Source organism: Otolemur garnettii, unplaced genomic scaffold (genome assembly GCF_000181295.1).
Source record: "Otolemur garnettii isolate 467f Iridium unplaced genomic scaffold, OtoGar3 scaffold00024, whole genome shotgun sequence".
NCBI classification, from domain to species: domain Eukaryota; kingdom Metazoa; phylum Chordata; class Mammalia; order Primates; family Galagidae; genus Otolemur; species Otolemur garnettii.
Genome location: NW_003852419.1, coordinates 18,952,285 through 18,962,416, shown reverse-complemented (window position 1 = coordinate 18,962,416; position 10,132 = coordinate 18,952,285). Strand labels below are relative to the sequence as shown.

Below are 10,132 nucleotides of genomic sequence, written 5' to 3'. Positions count from 1 at the left end.
AAAAAAAAAAAAAAAAAAAGAAAAGAAAGAGTCAGACTACATCATTTATAGGCATCTCCCAGCTCTATTCTCAATAAAAGTGGTAATTTCTACAAGCCCTCTCCAGATCCTTCTTCTACCTGATTATACCTTGACCTTAGAAAATATTTAACTCTATCTTAATTTTTATATGTGGTCACATACAATTGAAAGTGTAACCTAACTATTCTTCTTACTTAGATCTGTATCAGAAAAGAACGCCTATCACCCCATCTCGTTAATGGCATCGTATTCTGAACCTGACTTAGGCCGTTCTTCTTCCTCATATATATCTTCCTCTGAAGAGGAATTGCCCAGCCTAGAAAAAGAGTATCCTGAGAAAAATAGAGTGATGACCTATGCTAAGGAGCTTATCAACAACATGTGGACAAACTTTTGTGTTGAAGATTATATTCACTGTAAAAATATTGACTTCCGACCAGCTGAAAAACCAAGGAAGAAATCAAAACAGTGGGTGCCCACGATTACAGTACCTGAGCCTTTTCAAATGATGATTAGAGAACAGAAGAAAAAAGAAGAGGCCACGAAATCTAAACCAGACATTAAAATGTTACATAAACAGTTCAAAAACCAAGAGGAAGATTCAGAGTGTAAAAAGAAATTCCGAGCCAATCCGGTTCCTGCATCTGTCTTTCTCCCACTTTATCATGAGTTAGTCAAGCAAAATGAAGAGCGGAGGAGGTTTCAGAAGGAGAAAAGCAAGGCAGCTCTTTTAGCCTCACAAAAGCCATTTAAGTTTACTGCAAGGGAGGAAAAGAAGAGAGCAGCGCAAGAAAAGCAGCTGAGAGACTCTTTTAAGAATAAAAAGAAAACAAATCGATTTAAAGCCAGACCTTTACCTCGATCTATTTATAGTTCAATTACTAATGACAAGGTAAAAGAAGAAGAGGTCTATGGAAGTAATAGGACATGGCTGAGAGCCCGAGAGCTTTCACGGAATTTGTCCCCTGTCCTTTGTAGGTCAGCTTGTCAACTCAGGGATCCTAAGAATCTGGAACAGACTGTAAAATCAAAGTGTAAATGCAAGGATAAGTGCCAGACTCCTGATTTTGAAGACCTTCCTGAGAGAGATCAGAAACTCCTCCCAGAACACAGATATTTGAGACTCTTAACAGTTGGTAAACCATTTGATCTTCATGCATCTTCACCTGACTCTAATAAAAGAGAGAAAATTTTGGCAGACATTGAAGCAGATGAAGAAAATTTAAAAGAAACTCGTTGGCCTTATTTGTCTCCAAGGCAAAAGTCACCAGTAAGAAGAACAAATGCAAAGCTTTCCAGCTACAATCCTCCAATGCCCACAATATCTTCCAAAGGACGAGAGGAAGCCATAAGGTAAGGAAGTAGGAGACAATACAGACTGACTCATGGTCGCTAAGTTAATGTTTGTAGCTCTGTTGAATTTAGGCTGGTAAATTTGAAAATATTAAGAAATTATTGTAAGATATTTTACTATAACCTAGAAAATTTTGCCAGAAGATAGTAAGCTAAAAAATGAATATATGTGGGCAGCGCCTGTGGCTCAAAGGAGTAGGGTGCTGGCCCCCTATGCCAGAGATCGCGGGTTCAAACCCAGCCCCTGCCAAAAACTGCGAAAAAAAAGAAATGAATATATGTTCTATTTCATAAATCTTTGAGTATAGAGCAGGTTATAGTTAAACTTGATATGATTTCTAATTTCACAAGTCAGATCCTTCTCAAAAGGTTGCCTTTTTTCAACCTTTGATTTTATTGCCTGTTAAATCTTTGCTAAACAACATTCTCATTGGCTTGAAGTGAATTAAGCCTTAGTTTGTTACCCTCAGGAGAGCACTTGAGGAAAAGAAAATGTTGGAAGAAGAGAGAAATCGGATCCTAACTAAGCAGAAACAAAGAATGAAAGAATTGCAGAAACTCTTGACAATCCGGGCTAAAGCTTATGACTCACATCAAAGTTTAGCTCAAGTGTCCAAATCGCAAGTAAAATATCTCAGGTATCATGAAAGAATCCTGAATCTCCAGACCACTGGTTTTCAGTCTGCTTCCCTCCCTCCCTCTCTCCTTCTCTCTCTCCTTCCCTCTCTCTTCCTCTCTCCTTCCTTTCCTCCTTTTTTTATCAGTGGATACCAAAATATGATATGAACAGATTTAGAATGGTATTTGCATTTTAGTTTTTAGATTCAAATTATTATCAGTTATTTATACTCAACACATACATACCCTCACCTCATGGTGAGAAGAACATGTACTCATATTCATCTCCATGGTAAGAACTGTGAAACTGTTGGACAGGAATACTTTCTTTTCTTTTTTCTGAGGCAGAATCTTATTCTATTTGTTGCCCTGGGTGGAGTACCATGGTTCATAGCTCACAGCAACCTCAAACTCTTGAGCTCAATCAATCCTCTTGCCTCAGCCTTCCTAGTAGCTAGGACTACAGGTGCCTGCCACAACACCCAGCTAGTTTTTCTATTTTTAGTAGAAATAAGGTCTCATTCTTGCTTGAGCTGTTCTCAAACTCTTCGAGGCAATCCACCTGCCTTGACCTCCCAGAGTGCCAGGATTACAGGCATGAGCCACTGTGCCCATTCAAGAAACATTTTCTATTATGGCCATAGTTAATAGCTGTAATCTTATTATCAGCATTTAAATCTTTTGCTTTGGCCAGGCGCAGTGGCTTAACACCTATAATCCTAGCACTCTGGGAGGCTGAGGTGGGTGGATTGCCTGAGTTCACAGGTTTGACCAGCCTGAGCCAAAGTAAGACCTCTCTAAAAATAGCTGGGCATTGTGGCAGGCACCTGTAGTCCCGGCTGCTTCAGAGGCTGAGGCCAGAGAATTGCTTTAGCTCAATAGTTTGATGAAGCAAGACTCTGTCTCAAAAAAATAATAATAATGAGTAATAAATCTTTTTATATTAGTTTTGGTTTTTTTTAATTTTTTTTTTTTTTTGAGATAGTCTCACTTTGTCTCCCTTGGTAGAGTGCTTTGCCATCACAGCTCACAGCAACCTCAAACTCTTAGGCTTAAGCAATTCTCTTGCCTCAGCCTCCCAAGTAGCCCACCACAATGAAGGTGCCCACCACAATGCCTGGCTATTTTTTTGTTGCATTTGTCATTGTTGCTTTAGCTGGCCTGGGCCAGGTTAGAACCCACCAGCCTTGGTGTATGTGGCTGGTGCCCTACCCACTGAGCTACAGATGCCGCCTATATTATTTTAGATTACACAATGAGTACAGTATTGGGAAAAATCTTTTTTTTATTTCTTTTTAGGCCAATGCAGAGAAAAATCTTCATTCACATCAGTAAAACATTTTTTTTAGAGACAGAGTCTCACTTTGTCACACTCAGTAGAGTGCCATGGCGTCACAGTTCACAGCAACCTCCAGCTCTTGGGCTTAGGCAATTCTCTTGCCTCAGCCTCCTGAGTAGCTGGGACTACAGGCACCCACTACAATGCCCAGCTATTTTTTTGTTGCAGTTTGGCTGGGGTCGGATTTGAACCTACTACCCTCAGTATATGGGGGCCTGTGCCTTACTCATTGAGCCACAGGTACCACCCAAGTAAAACTTTTTCTTAAATAACTTGCCATGTAATCTCAGAGTACTTTTCAATAATAAATAGAAATGTCAAAGAGCTTTGTTCTAAAGTATATATAAAATCTGACAGCACAAATTAACACATTAAGGTTAATTAACAACAATCATACCATGTGTTAATTAACACTTGTGTTTATGTTTAGGTGGTATGTATTGCATTTTGTTAATAGTTTCAAAATAAAAAATAAAAATATTTGTAGGGTCCCTAGAACCCCTTCCTAGAACACTAGAATTCTCTGTACAAAGTTTGAAAACCAGTGTTCCAGATGTTGCACATAAAAATGTTTATGTTTGAGTAGGAAAATATCTCCCCTAAAGCCAGGTAAGTAATATGATTTATTAATTTTTAATCTACTTTATAAAAACCAAAATACATTTGATTCTAAATATATATGTAATTATCTTAATTACAATAAGTATTCCTTTATAATATAGTATTATAATACTATAATTATAATAATATAGTATTAATTCATTGAGAAAGGGAGCTTTATTTGATGAACTTGAGCAAAACATTCCTTAGAAATATACCATTTGGCTCGGCGCCTATAGCTCAACCGGCTAAGGCGCCAGCCACGTACACCTAAGGTGGCGGGTTCGAATCCCCAGCCCGGACCCGCCAAACAACAATGACGGCTGCAACCAAAAAATAGCCAGGCGTTGTGGCGGGCGCCTGTGGTCCCAGCTACTTGGGAGGCGGAGGCAGGAGACTCGCTTGAGCCCAGGAGTTGGAGGTTGCTGTGAGCTGTAATGCCATGGCACTCTACCCAGGGGGACAGCTTGAGGCTCTGTCTCAAAAAAAAAAAAAAAGAAATATACCATTTACCTTTAGGAAGTAAACTAGTGTTTTCATAACACCAACTTGTATATAATTAAGGGCAGCACCTGTGGCTCAAAGGAGTAGGGTGTTGGCCCCATGTACCAGAGGTGGTGGGTTCAAACCCGGGCTCGGCCAAAAACTGCAAAAAAACCCCCAAAACTTGTATATAATTAAGCATAATTACAAATATATCTTCTCTAATCCATGAAATCTTAACTACTTTGGTAGTATTCATATATCTTATATAGAGAAGACAGCTTAATTTAATTCATTATAGGACCTTTTCCAAAGAATAATTATACTTATGATAAATTAATGTATTTTGGTTTCTGTTCCTCTGAACACTTCCATGCTTCTCTTTTCTCCCTTGATTCACTCCAATTGAATTAATTTTGCCACTAATTTAAGATATTATTTTGGAAGAAAAAATAAGAGCAAAGTCATCTAGTTTTCAGACGAAATTTCCTTAAAGAGAAGATATGTAGTTTGGACCAAAATTTTCTTGGTTTATAACACTTAAAATGAGATAAGAGAGCATTCATTTTTCAGGCCAGTTTCAAGCTTATTAACATAATATGCCTTAAGGCAGTGGTTCTCAACCTGCCGAAACCCTTTAATACAGTTCCTATGGGTTGTGACCCACAGGTTGAGAACCGCTGCCTTAAGGATTTCAGAAATCAAAGTATTCAGATTATTCCCAGGACATAAAATGTGTGTTTTCAGAACCAACAATTTTTATTCTGCATTCCATGAGTATTACCAGTCTAGAAAATGAAGTGAACTGTAAACTCTGCTCATAATTTCTGGTTTGTCATCTAAGTTAAATGTTATATATGCAAATTCTTGTTTCTTAAATGACCTTTCAAAGTTCCATTATTTTTATTTAATTTTAGAAAAAGTGAAAAGGAAAGGATGAAAGAGTATCAACGAGAACTAGAAGAAAGAGAAGAAAAATTAAAGCGCAGGCCACTACTGTTTGAAAGAGTCGCTCAGGTTGTGTTTATTGGAGTTTAAGAGCTATTGTCAACTTTTTCCCCTCACATCTCAGATCCTAAATTTACAGTCCATTTTTCTTATGTGTTATGTAATTATTGAGCTATATATGTATGTATTGTTGTCTGTGACATCCTCATAATATCAGCCAAGTAAGTAATTTTGCTTAAAATCTGAGTGTTGACTCTTGTTGATGAGGCTTGAAAAAGAACATGCTGCCAATTCAATCATTCTTAAAATATTAGTTTCACAACTTGTTTTTAATGGCTGGCCTTTTTTTAGTACTAACTTGGTGAAATATTAAGGTGAGCCTTCATAATATCATTTGGAGTTCTTTGAAAAATTAAAAAAATGAAACAAAATGGCTATTGAATCAGATTTATGGTTTTTCTTTAAGTGAGTCTATGGTTTAATTTTCTCTGTAATTGCCAAAAGGACTTCCTATATGAAAAACAAACTGGCCTTATAGACATTGGACCTTGAGATTACTAAATTTATACTCAGAGCCAGGCGTGGTGGCTCACACTTGTAATCCTAGCACTCTGGGAGGCTGATGTGGGAGGATCACTTGAGCTCAGGAGTTCGAGATCAACCTGAGCAAGAGTGAGACACCATTTCTATTTAAAAAATTAGAGAAATTGCCCTAGCTGAGTGCAATTGGGCATGCTTATAGTCCCAGCTTCTCAGGAGGTTGAGACAGAAGGATCACCTGAGCCCAGGAGTTTGAGGTTGCAGTGAGCTATGATGACGCCACTGTACTCTACTAATGCAACATAGGAGAATTTGTCTTTAAAAAAAAAAAGAAAGAAAGAAAAAAAATTTATACTCAGTTTTACAATTGAGTAAAACTGGAGATTTGTCAATTTCAGGTCATCTTCTCCTTTGTCCTCATAAGGGAGGGGTTTGTATGGGTGACATGGTTTAGCAATAGACAGAATCACTGGCGGTTACAGGTGCTATGTTGTGAACGTCAAGCTATCATAACTGGACGGTAGACAGTACGAGCAGGAGCACTTACCAGTGGCAGGTGAGCACTGTTATGGGACTAGTCAGTTACTACTAAGGACAGTAGACATGGGTTATAGGTGAATGTGGACATTGTAGTCTCTAAAGTTATATAATCTTTTTACTTACTGATTTGAGTATAATTTTATACATTATAATGCCTCTTTTTTTAAGGGGTGGATTTCTTTTAACATCTCAGTTTCAACTTTAGGGAAAAAAATCAATTTAAGCTGTTCTGTATTACACAGCATAAAGTAATTGACTTTTGACTCAAAGGTGTTTTCTCCAGCTCTAAACTGCGAGCTCTGTGTCCACTTCTCTAGTGATCTCTACCTAGATTTTTCACAGGTATCTTACATTCATCTTACCCCTAACTAGATCCATCTCTTGATTTCCAACTATGGTTGGGGACATAATTTAGATAACTGGGAGCCATTTTCTCTCTCCATGACCTTCCCAACTGCTGATTGAGAGACTGGTCAAGTTTTCTTCCTTAGTAATTTTTGGATCTGCCCTTCACCATTCCTGGTGGTGAAATGTCAGATGAAATCTCTGTTATTTTTCTACCTGAGTTATTATGCTAGTTTGGTTTTTATGCCTTGCTCTTTGCTAAGACATTCATTATATTTTCACTTTGCCATTCCCATTCCCCTGCCAAAATGTTAACCCTGGGTAGGCAGTTAATAAACCTTGTTAATAGGGGCAGTCATCAGTTCTCATTGATTTCATTCATTGTGATTTACAACAAATGGATAGCAAGGGATCTTGTCATTAATTTTTCCAAGCAATACTATAAGGTATGTCTCCCCATATTACAGGTGAAGAAACTAAAGTCAAAGAAGGTTAGTAACTCATAAAGTTTGTGGTTAGTAAATGGTAGAACTAGGATTGTCTCCAAAATTGATCTGCTTCCAAACACTCAACCCTAAGCTGTCCTGCTTCCTCCCAGAAAATAAAGTTTCCTGGCATGGTCTACAGAATCCTTGGTGATCCCAGTTAACCTCTTTAGTCTATCTACCACTGCACCTTTCCCCCCTGCCTCTACCCCCGTGTATATTCTTTACTTTCAGGACTTTCCAGACTACTAGATGACTAGTTTCAAACTTGAAGTCTATTCTTGTCATTTTCTAACCATCCTTAGAGCTTCTTCTTCAAGAAGTCTCTGTCTTTACCTAACTCTTGCTTTTTCAAGCCTGAACATACAATCACTTCTTGCATTGTTTCCCCACCTTGGGTTGGGTGCCCTTTTCCTCTGGGTTCTTGTACTAGCCTATGCAACACAGTCTTTGCTCCTACTGCATTGTGTGGAAATTATTTGTGGAATGGGCTCTCTTCCCTTCTAGCTAATTGATTTTAAAGGTTATCATCAAATCTTTGAATTCCCAGCACCTAGCACTGAAGACAGTGTCTGAGACAGTGGAAATGTTAATGATGTGTAAACATTTATTAAACCAAAACAGGATGATTATGATCAAATTAGCCAGTTAATGACTTTACATTTTCTTTCTGGGGTTAGCCCAGATTGAGAACACTACACTGACATGTTAGTGATGGGTATCAGCATTAATAAGTGGTTTTGTTATGCTATGAGTTGCCACTGTTTTGAAGCACCAGAGAAAATGTGGCAAAATAAATGGTGTGTATGAAATTAAACCTATAAAGAAATTTTAAGTGTTGAAAACATGCATTAGTTTATAGCTGATATTTATCCTACTTTTGGCCCTCACATATGCTGTTCCCTTTGCCCATAGTACTTTTCTTTCCCCATGTACCCCCTAACTCCCCTGTGGGCTTCTTACAAAGTAAGTGTTCAGTAATTATTAAATAAATGAAAGAATTAACTAGAAACTAAACTTCTGGCTACAAAATAAAAGGTGTTTTCTCTTCAAACTAGGTACTCATTATAGATAAACTTTCATCTTGTGTTATTTTAGTTTCTGAAAGAAACAGCTAATCTTTGTTGGAAAGTGATAGTAAAATAAAATAACCATACGGTTATATTAACTGTTCCTTTTATTTCTTAGTCTTTATAGGTGCTCTTTATGGTAAAGTGCAGGGGGAAAATATTTATTCCAATTAGGAACAGTAATATATTATTTACCTTGATGTAAAATATTAAAAGGTAATTAATTCTACATACAGAGTCAGTATGGCAGGGAATCACTATTGCTTTGGTTTTGGTAACATCAATTAGATGTTAATATTTTTGTTCTTGCAGTCTATTTTGCTTGTGAATATTCCTGCTAATTAATAGCTGTTATTTGATAAATTCACTTGCAACTATATGCATTGCCCATTTATAGGAGTTATTGCTCATTTATAGTCCCCTAGCAGAATATGTCTTTGATCCCTTATAGAACAAACCATGTTATCCTCTTTCTTGAAGATCACAGAGTTTATTAACTGAGTGGACATTAAATTGAATTTTAAACTAAATTCAGATGGGGCTTATTAGCATTAACTCTGATTAGTGTCTTTTGAGTCTCTTTCATATTTAATTTGCTTAAATCAGAATATACTATTTTTAATGTTTTCAGAATTAGGTCTGGGGTTTCTTTAATCTTTTCTGCATTCTTCAGTACATACATCTCATTTGTTGCTTTACTCTGCTTTTCAGCTTCCCAAGGCTTGTCTGTTTAGATTCATAGTCTCTGGATGCATTTTTACTTACTTTTCTGAAAATTGTTGTTATTTACAGTGGGTACAATTTAGCAGCAGTTTAAGTCCTTTTTCAGTTTTTCAGAGTATCAAGAATTGCACTGTAATAGTTTTATTCATTGTTATCATTCTTTGCTATTTTGGTTTCTCTGTGGAACACTATGGTCTCTCATTATGCAGGAGTCCCCAGGTTAGGCAAATATTGGACATTTGCATTACTGAAATCAGGCTTTGGGCCACCTTTAGTCTCCAGGACTCTCACTAACCGGCGTGATAGAGTGGGAAAGACCTGAGGAAAAGGTCAAGAGACTTGATCCTACCTCCACTAGACTTATGACTTTAAGCAAACTATTTAACCTGGAGGGGATGGTGGTCTTGGTTTCCTAATTTATTAAATATGGAGGTTAGACTAGGTGCTCATCCCTTTCCATTACTTGATACCCACTGGTGCATTGGAACTGAGCCATTCCTAGTCACCTTAGTTTAGCTTTAGTTGGAGATCTAAAGGGCAATTCTTGGCCCTACACTAGTTCAGTTCCACTCACAGAAGTTAAAAGTAAACTAGGGTTAAGTGTGAACTCAGTCACCTTGTGGCTCCATAAGACCTATAGTCTCAGGAACTGTAATGACTTCCGACTATTCCAAGTATCAGAGGGTCATTACAACTTCAACAGACCCTCAGACCAGGAAATAATGTACCAGAGATTTCGAACACAGTTCTAAATCCATATTCTTTTTGCCGTATCTCATGCTTCCTCCACAAAGTAAAGATAACATCACTGATGATTGTATCATCTTTGATGGGTTAGGGATTTGGCTTATAAAGAATAAAATTTATGGTAGGCACATAAGAGAACCCTCTGACAACTAGCTGCCGATGAACTTATTTTCTTATTTTTCTAGATATATATCTTTCTATAGTCATAAAAGTATATAAAACCTAGGTACAGGCTCGGCACCTGTAGCTCAGTTGTTAGGGCACCAGCCACATGCACCAGGGCTGGTGGGTTCAACCCTGGCTCAGGCCTGCTAAGCGAA

At 37.6% G+C, this 10,132-nt stretch overlaps 1 protein-coding gene across 2 annotated transcripts in view; it reads left to right on the top strand.

The window, feature by feature from the left end:
• FAM161A (family with sequence similarity 161 member A) overlaps positions 1–10,132 on the top strand; it is a 23,338-nt gene that overhangs the window by 11,407 nt on the left and 1,799 nt on the right. The window contains exons 3-5 of one of the 2 annotated variants that reach the window (XM_003787945.1): positions 220–1,374; positions 1,845–2,012; positions 5,332–5,431. In XM_003787945.1, the coding sequence (XP_003787993.1) occupies positions 220–1,374; positions 1,845–2,012; positions 5,332–5,431 (1,423 nt within the window). The remainder of the gene's footprint in view (positions 1–219; positions 1,375–1,844; positions 2,013–5,331; positions 5,432–10,132) is intronic. The other variant, XM_003787944.2, reaches the window with a different exon arrangement.